This window comes from Dendrobates tinctorius, unplaced genomic scaffold (genome assembly GCF_039654945.1).
Source record: "Dendrobates tinctorius isolate UK_male_01 unplaced genomic scaffold, ASM3965494v1 ptg000241l, whole genome shotgun sequence".
In the NCBI taxonomy this organism is placed as follows: domain Eukaryota; kingdom Metazoa; phylum Chordata; class Amphibia; order Anura; family Dendrobatidae; genus Dendrobates; species Dendrobates tinctorius.
Window position 1 is genome coordinate 27,476,171 of NW_027361908.1, and position 25,001 is coordinate 27,501,171.

At 43.1% G+C, this 25,001-nt stretch overlaps 1 protein-coding gene across 3 annotated transcripts in view; it reads right to left on the reverse strand.

Moving 5' to 3' along the window:
* Positions 1 to 23,467, reverse strand: part of KITLG (KIT ligand) — a 130,508-nt gene extending 107,041 nt beyond the window's left edge. Inside the window, exon 1 of one of the 3 annotated variants that reach the window (XM_073557008.1) lies at positions 23,256 to 23,465. In XM_073557008.1, coding sequence (XP_073413109.1) covers positions 23,256 to 23,270 — 15 coding nt within the window. In that variant the 5' untranslated portion in view covers positions 23,271 to 23,465. Of the gene's footprint in view, positions 1 to 23,255 lie in introns of all 3 variants that reach the window. The other 2 variants (XM_073557009.1, XM_073557007.1) reach the window with 2 other exon arrangements.
* Positions 23,468 to 25,001: the final 1,534 nt, after the last annotated feature.

A 25,001-nucleotide genomic window follows, 5' to 3' on the forward strand; every position in this document is an offset into this window, starting at 1 on the left:
CAGTAAATAAATACATCACCAGAACCACAATCAGGACATGAATGTCACCAGAACCACCATCAGTACAATAATGTCACTAGAATCACTATCAGTAAAAGAATATGTCACTAGAACCACCATTAGTACATGAATGCATCACTAGATCCATCAGCACATGAATACATCAAGAATCCCACCATCAGTACTTGACTATATCACCAGAACCACTATCATTAAGTTAATACATCACCAGAACTTCCATCATTACACATATACATGACCAGAACCAAGAGTACTTGAATACAAGAACCAAGCTTAGTACAATGATCAACTGTAATATCAATCAACCCAATAAACAATTGTATCGCACAAACCTACAACCCCCAGTATGTCCTTAACAATGGTAAAGAGAAACTGGGAGTTGTTATTAACAGTCATCATCAGACTACGGGCCATATAGGAACCAAAGTGGTGATAAGAATTAGTCAGAATCACAAATAAACATTTACATAAATGTACTTTATTGATAACATATTTTCTGGAGTTGTCTCTTCTCCTTTCCATCTTGTCTAGATAACATGATTTTTCACATCCACAGCTGCTCTCTGCAGACCACCCTCTTCTCCCGTCTTTTTCAGCACATTCTGACACAGTGCCCTGAAAATTGACAATGTCATTAAAATGCCCTCTGCACAAAAAACCTTTTCATATTATAACCTAAATAAGCCTTCTATTGTATATGGCCTCCACACTTTCTACCATCATCAGCTATAGCCACCACACCATCCGCCCTTATGAACCGTGGCCTATACCATGGCTGTCCCATATGTAGTTTTCCATTACACTTTTTATATCATCACACTGTCTCCCCACCAGCCTAACAACACTCCAAACAGTAAAACAGTATATTATTCACCACAGCCCCCAGAATAATGACCTCCACATACAGTATGGTTACCACAGTGCCTCATAAACTTTGCTGACCCCATTCACAGAACCTAATTTCATGACCTAAATGCTCATCCCTCATTTCATGGCCCCTTACAAAGCCACTCATGTCATGCCCCCCTGCACTGTCTCTCATTGCATGTCCCCACTGCACAGCCCCTCATTTTGCTCCCCCATCTGCACAGCCCCTCTGTTTATTCCCCCATCAGCACAGCCCCTAATTTTATTCCCTCCATCTCCACAGCCCCTCCCATCATTTTATTCCACCATTAGCACAGAACCCCACCTCATTTTTTTCCCTAATTAGCAGTCAGTTTATTCTCCCATCAGCACAGCCCCTCAGTTTATTCCTTCCATCTGAAAAGCCCATCATTTCAATCCCCAATCAGCACAGCCTCTTGCTTCATTTTATTCCCCTTTATTCCCCTATCAACACAGCTCCTACTCATTTTATGCCCCTCTGCACAGTAATATAAGCATTAAAAAAAGAAAAAAAACAACTCAGCAGTGGACACTGGATGGTGTGATGACATTACGCCTCATGCTGCCCGACTTCCCCTGCGTGCGCCTTCTCCAACAAGGCGCTTGGCTTCTTGCTGGGGAGCCCGGTGCAGCAGGGGAGATGACAACAGCTCCTCTGCTCCTGTCCCAAGTGGCGCACACAGCAATTGTATTTGCATCTGACAGACATAAATACAATTGAGTGCCGATAGGGAGTGATGGCTGAGGCACAGAAGAGAGGGGTGAGCAGTGTCAGTGACTGACACTGCTGCTCTGTGTCCCCCCGCACCCTGGCCATCACTGTGCTGAATGTCTGCGGCTGCATGAAGATGGCAGGCAACCACGGACATACAGCAATTTTTCTTTCGAAGTGCGTCCCCCCTCGGGTAGGCAAGAGGTGGTGCCTTAGGCAGTTGCCAAACCCCTCGTTCTGGTGCTGATACACACCATAGCCAGAACAGGGGATGTATTAAGACTGTTATTTAAGAGGAAAAAAAGAGACTTTGCATTATCCCGTGTGTCCTTCTTTATTTCTATAGTACCGCACATTGCTTAGGATTCACAAAAAAAACATTGGGTCCGCCTAAAAGAGCACAGAAGAATGAAATTTAAAAGAAGGACCAAGAATAACTATACAGTCATATGTAAAAGTTTGGGCACCCCTATTAATGTTAACCTTTTTTCTTTATAACAATTTTGGTTTTTGCAACAGCTATTTCAGTTTCATATATCTAATAACTGATGGACTCAGTTATATTTCTGGATTCAAATGAGGTTTATTGTACTAACAGAAAATGTGCAATCTGCATTTAAACAAAATTTGACCAGTGCAAAAGTATGGGCACCCTTATCATTTTCTTGATTTGAACACTCCCAACTATTTTTTACTGACTTCCTGAAGCACTAAATTGGTTTTGTAACCTCATTGAGCTTTGAACTTCATAGCCAGGTGTATCAAATCATGAGAAAAGGTATTTAAGGTGGCCACTTGCAAGTAGTTCTCCTATTTGATTCTCCTATGAAGAGTGGCATCATGGGCTCCTCAAAACAACTCTCAAATGATCTGAAAACAAAGATTATTCAGCATAGCTTTTCAGGGGAAGGATACAAAAAGTTGTCTCAGAGATTTATCCTGTCAGTTTCCACTGTGAGGAACATAGTAAGGAAATGGAAGAACACAGGTACAGTTCTTGTTAAGCCCAGAAGTGGCAGGCCAAGAAAAATATCAGAAAGACAGAGAAGAAGAATGGTGAGAACAGTCAAGGACAATCCACAGACCACCTCCAAAGACCTGCAGCATCATCTTGCTGCAGATGGTGTCACTGTGCATCGGTCAACAATACAGCGATTGCATAACGCCTTTTTGTATGACCAAACAACTCAATCTTTGTTTCATCAGTCCACAGGACCTTCTTCTAAAATGTAACTGGCTTGTCCAAATGTGCTTTTGCATACCTCAGGCGACTCTGTTTGTGGCGTGCTTGCAGAAACGGCTTCTTTCTCATCACTCTCCCATACAGCTTCTCCTTGTGCAAAGTGCGCTGTATTGTTGACTGATGCACAGTGACACCATCTGCAGCAAGATGATGCTGCAGGTCTTTGGAGGTGGTCTGTGGATTGTCCTTGACTGTTCTCACCATTCTTCTTCTCTGCCTTTCTGATATTTTTCTTGGCCTGCCACTTCTGGGCTTAACAAGAACTGTACCTGTGTTCTTCCATTTCCTTACTATGTTCCTCACAGTGGAAACTGACAGGTTAAATCTCTGAGACAACTTTTTGTATCCTTCCCCTGAAAAGCTATGCTGTTTTCAGATCATTTGAGAGTTGTTTTGAGGAGCCCATGATGCCACTCTTCATAGGAGAATCAAATAGGAGAACTACTTGCAAGTGGCCACTTTAAATACCTTTTCTCATGATTTGATACACCTGGCTATGAAGTTCAAAGCACAATGAGGTTACAAAACCAATTTAGTGCTTCAGGAAGTCAGTAAAAAATAGTTGGGAGTGTTCAAATCAAGAAAATGATAAGTGTGCCCATACTTTTGCACTGGTCAAATTTTGTTTAAATGCAGATTGCACATTTTCTGTTAGTACAATACACCTCATTTGAATCCAGAAATATAACTAAGTCCATCAGTTATTAGATATATGAAACTGAAATAGCTGTTGCAAAAACCAAAATTGTTATAAAGAAAAAAGGTTAACATTAATAGGGGTGCCCAAACTTTTACATATGACTGTATTTGTCCAATCTATTCCTAATTCATTCATCTTTTTGTTGATTTTTATTTAGTAACAAAGGCTAGACCTATAGCACATATTGATATTAATAGAATATTATTAAATAACCATTATCATGCTTTCTATAGGGAATAAGAGCTTTTACCCACACAGCATTAACCAGATTATAAATACTCAATAAAGTACTTAATGCATTTTCCAATCCACTGGAAGCCTTGTCGAGGTTCTCTTTACCATAAATCTGTAAGCACAAGAGGAAGGTGATGGGAACAATGCATCCATCTTCCCATTAACTTTTAGGAAATTAATGGGAATGATACAGCTAGCAGTTTAAAGAAAACTACTGTCATGGATTGGTTATTTACATTTTTTTTGTTTGCTGCGTATTGTGCCAGTACTACTGTGTAAACAAAAAAACTTTCTTATCCAGATGGTGACAGCAAGAAAGATGACTAGTTAAAATATCAGGGATCTGTTTTATAATAAGGTGGACAAATTCTTTGAGAATAGAAAAGCAGGTCAATACACTATTATGTAATGGTAATGTGACCTATACTTCAAACATTAGTAGATCTCAACAACTGAATATGTAGAATGTGGGCTATACCTCCAAAATGGTTGTGTACACTGTATATAGGAGATAAATGTGGTGACCCTGAGGGTCCAGTCACTACAGAGGTGCTGCACCTCATCCAGAGGTGTGGTACCCCACTCTCAGGTAAAGAGGGGGCACTACCCATGACTCTTAACACTCGCACCCAACACAGACCATTTCAGTCTGGGCATCTGGGTGTACCCTTAGGGAGGATGGCCTTATCCCAGGCTGGCTAGGAAAGGGTGTTGGGAATGAGTGGAGAAGGTAGGAAAAAGGGAAGGAGCTTAAGGGAGTGACAGTTGGTGGGAGGAGATAGTGCTAAGGTAAGATGATTGTTTTGGAAAGAGTTAGTCAGTCAGAGGGGAATGAGAGAAGGAGTGAGGGCTGACAGAGCCTTAGGAGAGTTGAGGAGAACGTGAGGAGACAGAGGAGGAGTGCAGTAGGAAGAGCTGGAGAGAGAGTTGTAAGGGGAGCCTGAAAGAAGCTCCTGGGAGGACAGAAGGGGTCCTTGGGGCACGGGAAGTGCGGAGGCCACCCGTGGGGCCCGTATCCAGAAGTGGAGGGACCAGGTTGCAGTGGGGGAGCCGACCCCAAAGACTAGTGGAGGACTACAAGACTCAGCTAGCAAGCCGGAGGCTGGGGTAGCTGTATGTACCTCAGCCACAATCACATTCATTCGCCGAAAAGACAGCCATATAGGAGCAAGGGGACTCAGAGGACATCACCCGACAATGTCTGCAGCTGCTGGCTTGGGACACTGTTTGTGAAGGTGCTGGGCAGGAGGGCAGAAACCATCAGAGTGAGATGGCAAGGAGGGAAACACACAGAAAGGAGTCCTGGAAAGGTGTATCCCAATCTATCTGGCAATTTGCTGGACCCCTCACCTGGAGGACACGTCACTTAAGGCCCCGTTACACGCATCAATGTCCCAGCGATCCCACCAACGATCCGACGTGGATGGGATCACTGGGACATAGTTAGTTGATCGCTGGTGAGCTGTCACATAGACAGACCCACCAGCGATCAGGACCAGCGATCAAGCTGGTATTCAATGTAAACAGTGGGTATCTAAGAGCCGCGCGGCTCCTAGTTACCCACTGTTTACCTTGGAAACCAGCGTGAATGCTGGTTTCCAAGGTAAACAGCGGGTATCCAAGAGCCACGCGGCTCTTAGATACCCACTGTTTACCTTGGAAACCATCGTCCAGTGTCGCTGATCTCTTGCTGCCACACGCAGCGATGCATGCTGGCCAGCGGGAGACCAACGATCAAAAAATTGCCCAGGACGATTCTGCACGATCAGCAATACCCAGCAGGGGGGCTGGTTGCTGATACATGTCACACTCAGCGATATCGCTGGCGAGATCGCTGTGGCGTCACAAAATCAGCGATCTCGCTGCTGATATCGCTGTGTGTGACGGGGCCTTAAGCGGGCATCTGTGCACAAGTGAACTGTGAGGAAAGCATTGGGAACTGCACCCTGCTGTGTCATCTGAGTCATTCACATCTCACCTGTCCTGCACTGTACTCACCACAACAGCCACTATCATCACTTTTAACATCCTAACTGCCCTGGGACACAGCTTTACCCGTGGAGAGCTTAAACATCTTTGCTGCCCTGACACCATCCCAGAGGATCTGCATTGCAGCATTGGCTACCCTTGCAGAGTACCACGGGTTTCGTCACGAATATTTAATCTTTTATATCTCAAACTTTATTTTCCCCCTTTTTATACCCGTTTTTTTTTTTGTGGGATGCCCAGGGCCACGGACCTGATCACCACTGCTGTGACAAAAACCCCTGAAGAATTGACTTAGGGTACCGTTACACTTAGCAATGCACCAGCGATCCCGACAACGATATGGATCGCAGTTGCATCGCTAAGTGGTCGCTAGTGAGCTGCCACACAGGCAGATCTCACCAGCGACATAGCAGCGGTCGGGGGTCGCTACTTACCTGTCAGACGCGGCGATCCTGATGTCCTCCCGCCCGCGTCCACGCATCGCTCGTTGGCGCCACAGGAAGCCCAGCAGGAAGCGCCTGAAGAGAAATGGTCCAGGACGTTCTCGCGCGACCAGCGATGAGCAGCGGGGGAGCGGGTCGGAGGTAAGTATCAGACATAGCGATATCGCTAGCAATATCGCTGCTACGTCACAAAATCGGTGACGTTACAGCGATATTGCTAGCGATATCGCTATGTGTAATGGGGGCTTTAGGCCCGGACTAAGTCCCCCGCCTTAGTGGGCGTTTCATAAACAATGTCAACTTTATGGTGGTGAAAGTACCCATGCACTATAAATCGCTGCAGGCTGAACTCAATGCTTGTTCATTCAATAGCTATTCCATCTAATTTCTCCATACATACTGTACGCTCAGGTAGGCCCTGTATGCATGTGTTTTCAAGAAGGGTGCATTTACACCACCTGACCATGGCCATTAAACGATAGCCAATAGGTGGTCATTTAAAGGGAATAGGTCAGTAGGATCAACCCTCCTAAGCCATTAATATGAGCATGTAGGTCATAGAAAGCTGAATAAAATGATATTAAGAGATCTGATGTCTTATTCCAGTGAAATCCACATTTTTCTTAAATTTTAACAGCTCATTTCCATATTATGAGACAGACATAGATCTCCCTGAGAACCTGTCTCAGGAGGTTATTTTAAATGAAAGAGGGCATTACCGGTGTGAGACATGTAACGACTGATTGTCTGCTCTCCTGACACTGGTAATTCCCCCTTACATTTAAAATAAGCTCAGGAGGTAGACTCTTGGGAGAGATCCATGAGTAACCCATAGATTTTAACCTCTTACTGCAATTGGATGGGATAGTACGTCCAATGGCAGTACCCCCCCCCGTAGATGTGGGCTCCGGCTGTGAGCCCGCATCAAAGCAGGAACATGTCAGCTGTTTTGAACAGCTGACATGTGCCCACAATAGGTGCGGGTGGAATCGCTATCCACCTGCGCCTATTAACTAGGTAAATGCCGCTATCAAATTCTGACAGTGGCCTTTAACCCGCGCTTCTGGCCATCTTGCTGGAAATATGCGCACCACTGACCCCCGTCACGTGATTGGGGGTCATTGGTTCATCGGCATAACTACCAGAGGTCTCCTTGAGACCTCTATGGTTGTTGATGCCGGATTGCTATGAGCACCACCCTGTGGTCAGCGCTCATAGTAATGCAGTAATTTAGCTACAGAGAGGCGATCTCAGCATCGTCTCTACAGTATGTAGCAGATCCGATCAAGTTGTGGCAATTTCTAACCTTCCATGGAGGCTATTGAAGCATGCCAAAAGTTAAAGAAAAATAGTTTAAAAAAAAAAAAAAAAAATAAAAGCTTAAATCACCCCCCTTCTCCCCATTCAAAATAAAACAATTTAAAAAAAAAAATCAAACATTCAAATATTTTGCATGGCCGCGTTCAGAATCGCCCGATCTATCAATTAAAAAAAAAAGGATTAAACTGATCGCTAAACGGTGTAGCGAGAAAAAATCGAAACGCCAGAATTACGATACTTTTTTTGGTCACCACAACATTGTATTAAAATGCAATAACGGGCTACCAAAAGAACGTATCTGCACAAAAGTGGTATCATTAAAAATGTCAGCTCGGCGCGCAAAAAATAAGCCCTCACCCATTCTGAAAATCATGAAAAATGGAGCTGCTACGGGTCTCGGAAAATTGCGCAATTTTTTGTTCTTTTTTAAAAAACTTCTGAATTTTTTTCACCACTTAGATAAAAAAGATCCTAGACATGTTTGGTGTCTATGAGCTCGTAATGACCTGGAGAATCATAATGGCAGGTCAGTTTTAGCATTTAGTGAACCTAAATAAAAAAGCCAAGCAAAAAAAAACAGTGTGGGATTGCATTTTTTTTGCAATTTCACTGTACTTGGAATTTTTTTCCCCGTTTTCGAGTACACGACATGCTAAAACCAATGATGTTGTTCAAAAGTACAACTTGTCCCGCAAAAAAATAGGCCCTCACATGGCCATATTGACAGAAAAATAAAAAAGTTATAGCTCTGGAAAGAAGGGGAGCGAAAAACGAAAACGCAAAACCGAAAAGAGCTCCGGTCATGAAAGGGTTAAAAAAAATCTAATTTACATATTAATAAAAATGTGGATTTCTCTGGAGTAAGAAAATGGATCACAGAAATCAAGATGGCTTAGGAGAGTTGAGCCTACTGACAGATTCCCTTTAATAGCGTGATTAGACAGGCCGACAACACTTCCATGCATAAACTATCATTGTTCTTCGCAGCACACATCCTGTTTACAATGCACTGACCAGAATGAGGATTTTTTTTAACCATGTTTAATAATTTCATCTGATGAATGATCATTTTCCTCATTCATGAGATAATTGCCAGACTGTTTAAATGTCACGATTATCGAGAAACAACAGAAAGTAAAGATCCAGAAGGTTGGATAAAATTTTTCACCCAAAGTGCTACATCTTTACTTTCTGTGAATTTACACAGCCATTGACTAGCATTCGCAATACATTGGGTTACATACAGTGGAGAAAGTATTCAGACCCCTTTAAATTTTTTACTCTTTGTTTCATTGAAGCCATTTGGTAAATTCAAAAAAGGTCATTTTTTTCTCATTAATGTACACTCTGCACCCCATCTTGACTGAAAAAAACAGAAATGTAAAAATGTATGCAAATTAAAAAAAAGAGAAACTGAAATATCACATAGTCGTAATTATTCAGACCCTTTGCTCAGACACTCATATTTAAGTCACATGCTGTCAATTTCCTTGTGATCCTCCTTGAGATGTTTCTACTCCTTCATTGAAGAGCAGCTTTGTTTAATTAACCCCTTAATGTCCATTAACGGGCATAGCCCGTCATGGCAGGATGTCAGTTCCCGCATCATGACGCGCTATATGCCCATCATGCCTTTGAACTACCACTGCGTGTAAACACGCAGTGGTAGTTCAGTGCCGACAGCTGTCATAGACAGCTGACAGGCATGGCAAGGGGTGCAGGGACCCTTGCAGTCGGTCCCCGCACCCAGAACCGATCACAGCATGACCGCACAGAACATGCTGAAATTTCAGCATCTCCTGCCCGGTAAGTGCAGGAGCTCAGCCTTGCAGGTGGCTGAGCTTCCTGCACTTACAACCAGGAGTGGGCGTCCGTGCCGCTCCTGGCTGTTAACCCCCTGATTGCTGCGATCAAGCGTGATTGCAGCTTTCAGGGGGAGACAGAGGGTTGGGGGCTCCCTCTGCCTCAGATCGGCATCCCGCAATATAATTGCAGGGCCCGATCTCGGCCATGAAGACCCAGGTTTGTCATGACAACCCCCGGGTCATCCAGCTACGAAAAGCCTCTGAGACCATGCTCACAGCATGGTGTCAGAAGCTTTCTCCATAGGCATAATGCATTGCAATGCTGAAGCATTGCAATGTATTATACCTGCAATCAAACTGTAAAAAGTGAAAGTCCATAAAAGGACAAGGTAAAAAGACATTTAAAAAATAAAAAAAAAAATGATAAAAATAAAAAAATCCCCTAAAAAAATACACATTTTTATGTAAAAAATAAAATGAACAAAAAAATACACGTTTGGTATCGCTACGTCCGTAAAAGTGTCACCCTAGTTAACCCCTTCAGTTAACACCATAAAAAAACCACAAAAAAGTAGCAAATTATACTTTTCCTAGCAGTATCATCATACCGCTTGGAAAAAGTGTAATAAAACGCGATAAAAAAAAGAATGGTAATAAATATAGTCTCACTCAATGTGCCATCTTCTCCTGCAAAAAACAAGCTGCCATACAGCTTATTCAGTGGAAAAATAAAAGTTACAGCTCTCAGAGTAAAGTGATGCAAAAATAATTATTTTTTTCTATCAAAGTTTTTATTGTGTAAAAACCCCAAAACATAAAAAAAGATATAAATGAGGTATCGCTGTAATCATAGTGACCCGAAGAATAAAACTGTTTTACCAATTTTACCACACGGGGAGCGGAGAATTAAAAAAAAAAACAAAACAAAAAACTTCCTGAATTGCTGGTTTTTGTTCATTCCGCCTCCACAAAAATTGGAATAGAAAGCGATCAAAAAATGTTATGTGCCTGAAAATGGTACCAGTAAAAACATCAGCTCATCCCGCAAAAAACAAGCCTACACATAACTCTGTCGGCCGAAATATGGAAAAATTATAGCTCTCAAAATACGGTCGGTGATACAAAAATTTCTTACAAAAAATTCTTCCAAAAAGTGTCTTTTAGTGTGTGACAAAAGCTAAGCATGAAAAAAAGGGTATAAATATGGTAACTCTGTAATCGCACCGACCCAAAGAATAAAGTCGCCTAATCAATAATACCGCACGAGGAACAGTGTAAAAAATAAAACCAAATTTTGTTGATAAAACCTGTGGATTTGTTCATTCTGCCTCTCAAAGATCGCAGTAAGGCGATCACAGTGGTTTCCCCCACATATGGGGTATCAGCGTACTCAGGACAAATTGCACAACAACTTTTAGGGTCTAATTTCTCCTGTTACCCTTGTGAACATAAAAATTTGGGGGCAAAAAGATCACTTTTCTGGAAAAAAAATATGATTTTTTAGTTTTCACAGCTCTACGTTATAAACTTCTGTGAAGCACTTGAGGGTTCAAAGTGTTCACCACACATCTAGATAAGCTCCTTGGGGGGTCTAGTTCCCAAAATGGGGTCACTTGTGGGGGGTTTCTACTGTTTAGGCACATCATGGGCTCCGCAAATGCAACATGACACCCGCAGACCGTTCCATCAAAGTCTGCATTCCAAAATGGCGCTCCTTCCCTTCCAAGCTCTGCCATGCGCCAAACAGTGATTCCACCCCACATATGGGGTATCAGCGTACTCAGAACAAATTGGACAACAACTGCTGGGGTCCTATTTCTCCTGTTACCCTTGTGAAAATAACATTTTGGGGGCAAAAAAATCATTTTTGTGGAAAAAAAATGTTTTTTTTTTATTTTCAGGGCTCTACGTTACCAACTTCTGTGAAGTACTTGGGGGGGTTGAAAGTACTCACCACACATCTAGATAAGCTCCTTGGGGGGTCTAGCTTCCAAAATGTGGTCACTTGTGGGGGGTTTCCACTGTTTAGGCACATCAGGGGCTCTGCAAACGCAACATGGCACCCAATCTCAATTTCAGCCAATTTTGCATTGAAAAAGTCAAATGGCGCTCCCTCCCTTCCGAGCTCTGCCATGCACCCACATAGTGGTTTACCCCCACATATGGAGTATCAGCATACTCAGGACAAATTGCACAATAGCTTTTGGGGTCCTGTTACCCTTGGGAAAATAAAAATTGGGGATGAAAAGCTCATTTTTGTGGAAAAAATATGATTTTTTAATTTTACAGCTCTATGTTAAGCTTCTGTGAAGCCCTTGGGGATTCAAAGCTCTCACCACACATTTAGATAAGTTCCTTGGGGGACTACTTTCCAAAATGGGGTCACTAGTGGGGGGTTTCCACTGTTTAGGTACATCAAGGGCTCTCCAAACGCGACATGGCGTCCGCTCTCGATTCCAGCCAATTTGACATTCAAAATCTTAAATGATGCTCCTTCCCTTCTGAGCACTGCCATGCACCTTAAGATTGGTCTTCCTCCACACATGGGGTATCGATGTACTCAGGAGAAATTGCACAACAAATATTGTGCCTGAAGAAAAATTTTCCTTCCACATTGCTTCAATTCTTGCAAAGTACCTAAAGGGTTAATAAACTTCTTGAATGTGGTTTTGAACACCTTGATGGGTGCAGTTTTTAGAAAGGTGTCACTTTTGGGTATTTTCTGTTATATTGACACTCAAACTCACTTCAAATGTGAGGCGGTCCTTAAAAAAAAATAGTTTTGTAAATTTTGTTGGAAAAATGAGAAATTTGCTGGTCAACTTTTAACCCTTATAACTTCCTAACAAAAAAATGATGTTTCCAAAATTGATGTAAAGCTGACATGTGGGAAATGTTATTTATTAACTATTTTATTGTTCTGTCGTGCCTCTCGTCACACGCTCTACCCTATGCTCTGTTGTGCCTCCTGGCACACATTCTGCTTAGCCTTGCACTCTGGCGTCCTTCTCTGAGCACGCTCTGTCTAACTCTGTACTCAGGCATGCTTCTTTGCACATGCCCTGCTTTGCTCGCTCCTGGGCGTGCTTGTCTGTGCACGCCATTTGTGCCCTCGTGTATCCACCTTGCACTATCCTGTATCTAGCGCACTCCCGTATACACACCTTGTATTGTCCTGTACTCTCCGTGCTTCCATACACTCGCCCTGTACCGTCCTGTACCCTGCGTGTCCCTGTGTCCATACTTTGCACATTCCCTGTTGCTACACACTCCCACTCGTGTCTCCTGTGAGCTGGCCACCTGGTGCCAGCAGTCGTGGTACCTTACCCCCTTGGGCTTTCCCCTGACACTCCCTGTATAGGGGGTGGTCCTCACTAGGTCAGCTTGCCCTGGGAGGGTTGGGGCCACGACCCAGAGGGTCCAGTTCAGGAGTCATCACAGGTACAAAAAATAAAAGTTTGGAAACTGCAAAATTTACAAAATGTTCTCCATATTTCCATTTTTTTTCACAAATAAAAGCGAGTCATATTGAAGAAATTTTGCCACTAACATGAAGTACAATATGTCACAAAAAACAATCTCAGAATCAGTGGGATCCATTGAAGTGTTCCAGAGTTATAACCACATAAAGTGACAGTGGTCTGATTTCAAAATTAAGGCCTGGTCATTAACCTACAAAGTGACTTGGTCCTTAAGGAGTTAAGCTGATAGGACTTGATTTGTAAATGCACACACCTGTCTACATAAGACCTCACAGCTCATAGTGCATGTCAGACCAAATGAGAATCAAGAGGTCAAAGGAACTGGCCAAGGAGCTCAGAGACAGTTTTGTGGCAATGCATAGATCTGGCCAAGGTTACAAAAGAATTTCTGCAGTTCTCAAGGTTCCTAAGAGCACAGTGGCCTCTATAATCCTTAAATGGATGAAGTTTGAGACCATCAGAAGTCTTTCTAGACCTGGTCGTCCGGGCAAACTGAGCTGTAGTAGGAGAACTACCTTGGTGAGAGAGGTAAAGAAGAACCCAAAGATCACTGTGGCTGAGCTCCACAGATGCAGTAGGGAGATGGGAGAAAGTTCCACAGTCAACTATCACGGCAGCAATCCACCAGTTGGGCCTTTATGGCAGAGTGGTCTGAAGGAAGCCTCTCCTCAGTGCCAGACATATGAAAGCCCGCATAGAGTTTGCTATAAAAAACACATGAAGGACTCCCAGACTATGAGAAATAAGATTCTCTAGTCTGATGAGATGAAGATAAAACTTTTTGGTGATAATTCTAAGCGGTATGTGTGGAGAAAACCAGGCACTGCTCATCACCTGCAATCCCAAAAGTGAAACATGGTGGTGGCAGCATCATGTTATGGGGGTGTTTTTCAGCTGCAGGGACAGGACGACTGGTTGCAATTGAGGGAAACATGAATGCAGCCAAGTACAGAGATATCCTGGATGAAAACCTCTTCCAGAGTGCTATGGAGCTCAGACTTGGCCAAAGGTTCACCTTTCAACAAGACAATGACCCTAGGCACACAGCTAAAATAACAAAGGAGTGGCTTCAGAACAACTCTGTAACCATTCTTGACTGGCCCAGCCAGAGCCCTGACCTAAACCCAATTGAGTATCTCTGGAGAGACCTGAAAATGGCTGACACTCGCTTGGCAACGGGATTAAAGCACACATGACCGGTTTCCTCACACAGTCTATCCAGTTTATTCAGACATCATAAACCGCACCATAGGCCATGTTACACATCACAAACCTCACATAGTCAATAGCACTTCATAATGTACGGCTTTACCTCGCAGTCACTAAACACGCCGGACTTCTCACTCCGTCCGTTACCGTTGGTGACTGCACACCGAGCAGTTCCTTACATATATCAATGGAACATAATAAACACAAACAGTCTGCTCCAATGGTGGATACTTCTCTGCTGTTATTATACCCTGCTTTTTGGAGCTACCTTCCTGGAGCTCCTGCTCCACATGCTGACTCCTGTCAGTCATCTCTCTTGGGGAAGCTGTCTTACTGGGATCACCGTCCTTGTGACCAGGGCACTCCTGACGGTCCAGACCCCCAGAAGGACGGCTGCTTCCCCAACACAGTGTTGTCACAGACTCTGCACATACGGCCTCTCCATGTACTCTTCAGGAAGTCCACTCCTAGGACCTTCCAACAAACAGGCCTGTCCTGTCTTGCAGGACCTTAGAACACAGACCATGTGATCCAAACCCTGGTCACATTATGTAGCTTTTACCACTCCCATAGGTGTGTGTGGTTAGTCAGTCGAGCCCAGCTCTCTGACTAATTATGTAAGCCCCCCTTATAAACTACACAAACAATTGTAGAACTACAAGTCTCAGAACAATGTTTCGGGCTTACAGCGCAGAGGACCTCCTCTGTGACACATACTGGGCATTTACAATAATGCGAGTCACTGTCTCACCATCACAGTTACGCCTCCATGCTTATCCTGAGGAGCACATACAGCGTTCCCTAGCTGTAAGAGGGGTCACTGCCTCACACCACCAACATTCACCATCCAACCTGACGGAACTGGAAAGGATCTGCATGGAAGAATGACAGAGGATCCCCAAATCCAGGTGTGAAAAGTTGTTGCATCATTCCCAAGAAGATTCATGACTGTACTAGCTCAAAAGGGTGCTTCTACTCAATACCGAGCAAAAGGTCTGAATACTTATGACCATCTGAGATTTCAGTTTCTTTTTTTAATTTGCAAAAATTTCTACATTTCTGTATTTTTTTTTCAGTCAGTCAAGATGGGTTGCAGAGTGTACATTAATGAGAAAAAAAATGAACATTTTTGAATTTACCAAATGGCTGCAAGGAAACAAAGAGTGAAAAATTTAAAGGGGTCTGAATACTTTCCGTACCCACTGTATAACCGGACACAGCCTTCATCACAGTAAGCACATGTCCAGTAATTATCTGTCAGATGGATCCAGAAGCAATCTGTAGACAAAAATGTTGTGCATACAACTTTTGTCCATCTAAAAAACAAACGGACTTTAACTGAATCCTTTTTTTGTTTTTTTAACATTGAAGTCTATGGAAAACAGATCAGTTAGATATCAGTTTTTCTTTAATTTGAACAGCTGACATGTGCCCGGAACAGCTACATTTTGAATCGCGATCCACCTGCGGTAATTAGCTCGTCAAAAGCTGCTGTCAATCTCTGACAGCAGCATTTAACATGCGCTTTCGGCAATCGATATCCGACCATCGGTGACACCCATCGACCTTATCGCAGGTCATCTATGGGTTGGCATGACAACCATAGGTCTCCTGGAGACCTCTATGGTTGTCCCTGCCGGCTTGCTGTGAGCGCTGCCTGGTGGTCGGCGCTCATAGCAAGTAAGTAATTCTGCTACACGCAGGAGATCTGATCATTGCCTGTATGTAGCAGAGCCGATAATATTATGGCAGCTTCTAGTCTCCCATGGAGACTATTGAAGCATGCCAAAAGTAAAAAAAAAAAAAAAAAAAAAAAAATTGTAAAAATACTAAAAAAATAAAAGTTTAAATCACCCCCCTTTCAACCAATTCAAAATATAACAATTAAAAAATCAAACATACACATATTTGGTATCACCTCGTTCAGAATCGCCCGACCAATAAAAAAAAGATTAACCTGATCGCTAAATGGTGAAGTGAGAAAAAAAGTCAAAACGCCAGAATTCTTTTAGTCACTGCAACATCGCATTACAATGCAATAACAGGCAATCAAAAGATTGTATCTACACCAAAATGGTATCATTAAAAACGTCAGCTCGGCACACTAAAAATAAGGCCTCACCCAACACGAGATCACTAAAAATGGAGACGCTATGGGCTAATGTTTAAATTAATACTTTTATATGGCCCCCGAACGCTTTTATAAAATTCCAAATGTCCCTTGGCAGAAAAAAAGTTCCCCACCTCTGCTGTAAGGGCAGGAAGTATATGTCTGAAAAAGATTTAGTGGCCAGTGTGAAAACTGCAATTGCTAATTTAGTTTTTTAATAAAAAGTGATATGAAGATAAAAATAATTGCAAACATTTCTTTATAAATACGTGCAACACAAAAATCTGATTGACACAATAGGTCATTTGCTAATTATAGGTCTCCTGTAATGTGCACAGTGGCCTTAAGGTAACCAATGCTTCAAGGCATCACATCTACAATAGGGTTAAGCAAATCATCAAAAATGGTCTTCTCAATTGATTCTCCAAAAGGATAATTATTCTGTCTCGCTACAATTATTTCTACAATCTGTAACAACCAGGGGTTCTGCTAGATATCAGTATTAAAAATGGTGCATGGAAGATGGAGTGACGAGAGGTCCAGTTACAGAATTTGCTTCTGCTGCCGCTCCTGGTATTTTGTTGACAGGCTGCAGTGGTGATGTCACAACTACGGCTCACTTGACCACTGCAGCCAATTACTGGGCTCTACAGATGTCAATGACTTGAGTGTCTAAACACAGTTATTGACTAGAAAGGTCACCGGAGACGTAGCTGTGACATCACCACTGACACAGAGGACAGTCTAAAAAAATTGGGAGCAATAATCAAGAGACGACGCTTGGACGTAAGTGGAAGAGTATTATTTTTGATATGAGCATGCAGATTGGCATTCAAGAATTCTAATTAAAAACCCTTTAAGATGTGTACACATTTACTTTCAATCTAATTGTGAGCATATACAACTAGAAAGTCACAGTCCGACAAAATGTCTTTAGCCATTGAAAGCCTAAAGCCCCCGTTACACACTGCGATATCGCTAGCAATATCGCTGTAAAGTCACCGATTTTGTGACGTTGCAGCGATATTGCTAGCGATATCGCTGGATGTGATACTTACCTCCGACCCGCTCCCCCGCTGGTTATCGCTGATCGCGCGAGAAGCTCCTGGATCATTTCTCGTCGGTCACTTCCTGCGGTGCTTCCTGATGTGACGGCGAGCGACGCGTGGAGCCGGGCGGGAGGATGCAGGATCGCCACGTCTGACAGGTAAGTAGCGATCCCCGTCCCCAGCGATGTCGCTGGTGAGATCTGCCTGTGTGGCAGCTCACTAGCCACCACCTAGCGATGCACCAGCGATCCTGACCGCGTCATATTGCTGGTCGGGATCGCTGGTGCATCGCTAGGTGTAACGGTACCCTAAGTCTTTGCATGAAAATGTGTGAGCATTGTTATCCCAATTTGAGAATTTCTTGCGAAATTTGCTACAATTATTCAATATACTTCTGAATACCTCTCCCGTGACTTCCCAGAAGTAGCCCATGGAAAACTATGCCTTTTCCCTTGAATTGATGAATTCATTGGGTTCTTTCATTGTGTTTGTGTTAGCTTAGAAAGCGTCAGGCGAGGATATCTGATACCTGTTGGTTGGGTTAAGCAGCATTAATACATCTTCTCATCATGTCCCTCGAACAATGCCGTTTGAACAATAAATGTGGGTTAAAGGATTTATATTCACAAGTTTTACGTTTCACCCTAACGATCTACATTTTTTCCTTGTATGCAAACTATTATATAAAAAAAAAAAAAATAGATAAAAGTTTGAAGGCCCTTAGGGATCATAATCTCGCTTACGAGAAAATAATAGATTTGGATTACAGCAGCAGAGAGACTAGATCTAGGGTGGGAGTCGGGCAGGTTTGACAACCCAGGTTAAGAGGTCAATTGACCCGTGAAAATCAGGTTTTATAGTAATCTTTTTTCAATGGAGACCTGGAAACACTAAAAATCCTACCTTCAGTAAAGATTAGTCCTTGCCACACTAAGCATTTACAATTATCTTATACTTAGACATGATAAGCATCTTATGCAAATGAGTAAGGAGTTGAAAAGTATTAATTCCAGACAGACATGTATCAGCACAATAGAAGAAACCCTGGGGCAACTTTAACGGGCGGCAAATAAAAGGCTCGAGTACCATTTATTTATAATGATTACTCTTGAACAATTACGCCTAAACATATATAAAACAAAATAAGAAAGATAAATAGCAAACTAAAAGAAAACCAATAGATTCTATGTTTGTTGTACATATTTCTGTTTAGATCATTGCTAAGTGGTTCTTCATTTCCAAAACATAGAAAGTTTTGGAAATAGCAGGATGCCAAGTGAGAGCCTCACCCTTCACTAGTCCTAGTGGCACGCACACAATGAAGAACACTTAAGCTTGGCCAATAACACAGCATGTTGTAAAAAGCTCCTCAGTGCAGATCCCAATTTTTTCTGTCTACCCAGATTTTGAAAACATAAAGCAGTTTAGCCAGGCATGTCGCATGGTAATATATGGCATAATTGCTCACAGATGCACATGGGTGGCTGCAAAATAGCAAAATGCATAAAGAGAAAAAGGGGTGAGCATAATTACTCAATTATCTATTTAGATCTTATCATATGGGAAAAGCTCTTTGGGAGATTGCACTGAGGCACCAGAGGCTCTTCTGCCATGTACTGACACCATGTGTGGAGTAATGTCTGCCACATTATCACATTCCAGCTCAGCAGGAGGCATTTTACGGAGTTCTCCTGGACTGCACTTTATGAGACCAGTATGACCTCTTCTTCTTGTGAATACCTGCTCCTGGTTAAGAAATTTCCTATAGATACAGCACTCTCTATTGTTCGACAGGACAGTGGAGGTCTATGCTCTTCATAGATGACTTTCAGCAGTCTACTGGGAATAGAACCTTAATGGCATAAGGAAAACCAAACCATAAAGCAATGGCCATTAAAAATGCAAATCTCCCTCATACATGTCCTCCAGTCAATGATATTTCTGCAAATTCTAAAGATCTTAATAATAAAAGTAGATATCAAGTACATCCATATCACTGGATGCTGAAAGGTGAGGCTCTCAGACCACAATCGTAGACTTCTTAAGAAAATTTAGGTCTCTGGGTTGCAGGTACTGACTGGTACTGAAATTCAGCCCTGGCATTTGAAATCACACAGGCCCATGCTGTCACTGTCCCCAAGCACCAGATGGGATATATTACTAATATTACCCCAGATGGAAGAAAGCAAGATTTACTACAAGATCAATATTTCTATATCCTTGGCCTGCTGGGGTAAGTGACGGAGTCAGCAACTTTGTGTTTCGTCACAACTCTTAACAGTATGAGTGTCTTGAGAACACTGATTCTGTTAACAAAGTAGCAGGCAAGGTGGCCCATGACCAGACAGGCCATTCTGGCATTTGCCAGAATTGCCAGATGGCCAGTCCAGCCCTGCTGGGTGGCAACACAAGCTTAAGGATATTGCATGGTATAATAGACAACATGCTTGGACATCGTATGCAAGGTACCTGTGGTAAAGGATGACAGTGAGACTAAGCATTTTACATTCCAAGTGTACGGTGAAGAACATATCTATGCATAGCTAAGGTCACATGGGTAAGTCTAAGCTGGATGGTTGCAAGAAAATAAAAGCCATGCTAATTGAAAAACTACTTGCTACTGTGGGGGAGATGGAGTATGAAAATATTATCTCTATTAGTAAATCTGACAATTGGGCACAACCTAGGCAACGTCAAGTTGACTACGGGAGACATTTTTATTGAACAGAGACAGTTTATAAGTTCTTTACTGAGTAAGAACAAGTTGACTTAGCCACGAGGCAACTGGTATTTTGCCATTGCTGATGCTGTTGCAATCTATGCAAAGCAGTACCACTGGGCCAAATATGGGATGGGCCTGTTTATTGAACACATCTATCCAAAGCAGTACAAGTGGGCCAAATATTGGAAGGGCCTGTTTAATGACATCTATCCAAAACAGTACAAATGGGCCAAATATGGGATGGGCCTGTTTAATGACATCTATCCTAAGCAGTACAAGATGGACCAACTATGGGATGGGTCTGTTGAACACATTTATCCAAAGCAGTACAAATGGACCAACTATGGGATGGGCCTGTTTATTGGAACATATTTATCCAAAGCAGTGCAAGATGGACCAACTATGGGATGTGCCTGTTTAATGAACACATCTATGCAAAGCAGTACAAGATGGACCAACTATGGGATGGGCCTGTTTATTGAACACATCCTAGAAGCTAATTAGTTCAGACAATAGGAGTAGGAGGTTATTTGTTTTTTATGAAATAAAGTTCCAATGAGACTTATTTTCCTGTTAATACCACACCCAAGTACTTTGCGCAGTATGTTCCCTTCCGTGACAAGAGTCTGAGCACCTCTAATGCCAGAACAGTCATCAGGAAATGTTACATAAGTTGCTTCTCATACACAAGACAGATCCACAAGTGACATATTCTATGGGACCGACTTCAGAACAGCGGGGCATACATTAACATAAGCTTAGATGATATACCAGTCTATAGAAAATAGGTCCTTGCTTAGGCTTAGCTCATCCACCAGTCTAGGACTAGTAGTTCCTCACATAGGCTTCCTGTACCAGCTGCAGGCTAGCTTCTTACTTGAGATTAGTTGAGACACCACTCTGGGAGAGTAGTTCATAACATAAGCGTTGCCGACACAATGGCGTGCAGTATTAGTTTACAGAAAGCTGATACATGCTAGGACTAGTAGCGTCTTACACAGGCTTAGCTGTTTCACCACTCTAGGACTATTCCTTGGTTACATAACCTAGCAATCAGAAGAATGGTTTAGTATTAGGCCTTCCTTGCATATCCTTAGCTGATAGACCATTCTAGGGCTACTAGTTAGTTACATAGTGTGGTGTATCAGCTCAGTCTATGACTAATACTTCCTATCTGTTCTACTAGGAAGATTTAGCAATGGCAATCATCCAGGGTATTGCAATAATCTCTACAAGGACATGAAAAAGGACCTATGACTTTGCTAACTGATAACTTCTATGGGCTCAACCAAAGGTGTTTAACTCATTGCGCTCACAAGGTCACCCACCAGATGTGGGACAGAAGATATTTTTTGGTCATTATAGACCGGAGGTAAGTTGTACCTCTCACTTCTGCACATTCCTACTTTGATGCTAACCCTGGCAAAGTTTCATATGTAAATGCAACCTTTAATCCTCTCCTACTTCAAAGTCATTCTGCTCTCATGCTTGTTCAAGTATTATAAAATCATGTAACTCATTACTAGTAGGCTCTATAAATCCAGGGTGGATTCAATAGTCTTGGATTTGGAACCTGTAGAATCCAGATATGATTGTTGAGCAGGAAATCTTATCAGCCAGGAAATGTGAATGGTGTTCATGCACTCTGTAGACCTGAGGACGGGCATTTCGCTGTTTATTTAGTAGAATACCTGCAGAGTAGACGCTTTTTCAGGGATGGCCTTGCTGATAGTTTTATTCAGAGCACTGTGCACACACAGACATCAAACTGGGCTGTCAGTCTGCTATTGACAGATATTCCATAAATCAATGCCAGCCCTGCACACCATGCAAGGGGAAGCGGAGCCCCTGCCTGTAGAGGCGCTGTCGGACGCAATGCCATCCTGACTGGCATTGTATACGGCTGAAGTTTCATATCAGGAGCTTTAATACAGCAAGAACATAGAATAAACATAAGCAATGCTTTATTACTGCATTTACAGAACTACAATTTGTTTGCTGTTACACTAGGATAATAATAAAAAAGAAAAGACTGGGTGAAGAATGCTTTATTACTGCATTTACAGAACTACAATTTGTTTGCTGTTACACTAGGATAATAATAAAAAAGAAAATACTGGGTGAAGAATGCTGCAGTCAAAGGTTTATAGCCACTTTAGACCAAATAAAGACCCATTATAGCACATAATGCAGAATACAATGTATCATTACTAGCAGTAAAGTTTGTCAGTGGCGACAATTAGTATTCTGCTGCCCATGAACGCCCACGAGTATGGGTAAAGATTGCAATACAGTCATATCTTCAGTATACTCATAAACTGCAACTCAGAAACACCCGGAAAGTTCTAATTTATTGACCTCTGGGTGTAAAATCTCACAATCTCAACATTCCTGAAAGCTTCTAACATAGTAATGAAAAAATCCATACAGAGATACAAGGCAAATGTAAAATTGCCAACACCTTCAGCCAAATCAATGCAGAAGTAACAGTGCAGAAGGTCAGGTCACACCACAGATCGCTACTTTACTTCAAGGGTCTATCACCCTGCAAGGAAAAAGATAGATTTCCTCCTGGTACATTGGTGCATGCAATGAGGGCTGCAGATACCCACTGACGTCGGGCAGCATGGTGGCCCAGTGGCTAGCACGGTTGTCCTGGGGTCCTGGGTTCAAATCATACCAAGGACCCCAGCTTTAAGAAGTTTGTATGTTCTGCATGCGTTTTCCTCCCACACTCCAAAGACACTGATAGGGCAGCTAGATTATGAGCCCCAATGGGGACAGCAATGATGTCTGTAACGTGCTGTGGAATTAATAATAATAAAGCATATAATAAATTGGTGGGCCATTTATATTTGCAGATTATATATCACTATGCTAAAAAAAGCGCAGCTTTGCCGCTATTATCAAAAACAATGTGGCTTTACCCACGGCTGCAATGTGGGAAGGCATCCAAGTGAACCCTAAGGAGCAAGAGTTTTCTGTAGGATGGAAGCCAGATAAATCTGAAAATAGCAACAAGACAGTCCTTCCATAGAAAAAGGAACAAATCTCCTGAGTCTTATTTCCATGCTGAGAAGTCCAGAGCACCAGTGCAATGGCTGGACAGCGGCCACCTAGCTCCAGGTGTCCCACTGCTCCTTGTATGGAGGCTCTGCTGCTTGCACTGCTGTCCTGACATGCAGGCAAGAAAAGCCTTTTAACCCCTGACAGAGAAGCTGCAGAAACACATCGTGCACCAGGCTTAAGTGTCTGTTCACATGTGTCCCGGCCAGCTGCGGCAGCACATCGGGATAGCTCTGCTATATGTCAGCTTGGAGCTACTTACTTTTGTCTTCTTCATAAGGAAAGGATGGCGCTCTCCAGTGCAGGTAGCTTGTAGAATCTCCGTTCAGCTGTTGTGGAGCCCCAGCATATTTCAGCTAATCCGTGCATTGGCTTTCCCTGGACAGTAGTGATGATAAGCACTGAATCACTTCGCAGTAATCCTCTCTCATAGTCACTTTGTGGGATTGTGCACTCTGATCCCAATCACTAGTTATATAGCAGCCGTCCCCCTCCTGCTCATCGCTATGCCGGCCACGCCTGCCTCTGCTTGCTGCCTGCGCTGCTGCTGCTGCTGCTGCTGCCTCTGCTGGGGCTTGTTAACACACTGCGATCCCAGGCAGAGAGATAACTAATCTGTGCATGGAGGCATACAAGTGCAGCAGGGAATCCCTACTGATCTGCAGGCAAAGAGCACCTAGTAGGTGGATTAGACATTACATTGTATTACCAGCTGCATTTTTATAGTACATTCCAATTCTTCTCAATCACTATGGTTCATTGTCAAGTGGAAAAACAGATCAGTTAAAGGGAATCTGTCACCTCATTTTTCCGATATGAGATGTGGCCGTCGCCATCAGGGGCTTATCTACAACATTCTGTAATGCTGTAGATAAGCCCCCCCCCCGATGTAACCTGAAAGATCAGAAAAACGAGTTATACTATACTCACCGATGGGCTGTCCGATGCGGTCCGGGTCCGATGGGTGTCGCGGTCCGGGTCCGGCGCCTCCTCTCTTCTAGCGATGACCTCCTTGCTTCATGCCGCGCTCCTGCGCAGGTGTACTGATCTGCCCTGCTGAGCGCAGACCAGAGTACTGCAGTGCGCAGGCGCCAGACTTCTGTGATCTTTCCTGGCACCTGCGCTCTGCAGTACTCTGGTCTGCGCTCAACAGGGCAGATCAGTACACCTGGGCAGGAGCACAGCATGAAGCAAGGAGGAGGACATCATCGCTAGAAGAGAGGAGACGCCGGACCCGGACCGCGACACCCAACAGACCCGGACCGCACCGGACCATCCAACGGTGAATATAATATAACTCGTTTTACTTATCTTTCAGGTTACATTGGGGGGCTTATCTACAGCATTACAGAATGCTGTAGATAAGCCCCTGATGGCGGTGGTCGCATCTCATAGGGCAAAAATGAGGTGACAGATTCCCTTTAAAAGATTATCTGCAACTTTTTTATTTTCACAATGGGTCCATAGGTAGTTGACCACCAACCTGAATGTGGTGTCCAGTGCGAATTTCTTCCAGCACAGAGCAGTCGCAGACCACTCCTGCCGACTTTGGTTGACATCATGTTGACAGACAAGCAGCTTCTTTTCTGCTCTGCTCTTTTGATGGTCACAACTGCTGGCGTCATACCGATTGACAGCTATCTCCTCACTGACTGAGGGAAGTCGGCTGTCAAGCAATATGATGTCGGCAGTCACTCCATGTAGGCAGGGCAGCCTGGAAGAAAAGTTGCTCTGCTGATGCACTCTGAACCGGCGTCAGGTACAGCAGGCAGGTAGTTAGCAAATGATAATGTGTGCAAAAAACTGTAAAGAAAATGTGTGCAAAAACTGTAAAGCGCTGCGGAATATGTTAGCGCAATCTAAAAATAAAGATTATTATTATTATATTATTAAATACCTGGCTGTTAGTTTTTAGGCACACAATAGAAAAAAAAAAGGATAAACCCTTTAAGCTGGCGTCACACACAACATATAAAAAAATCGGTCCGTTTTACACGGCCGAGAATCG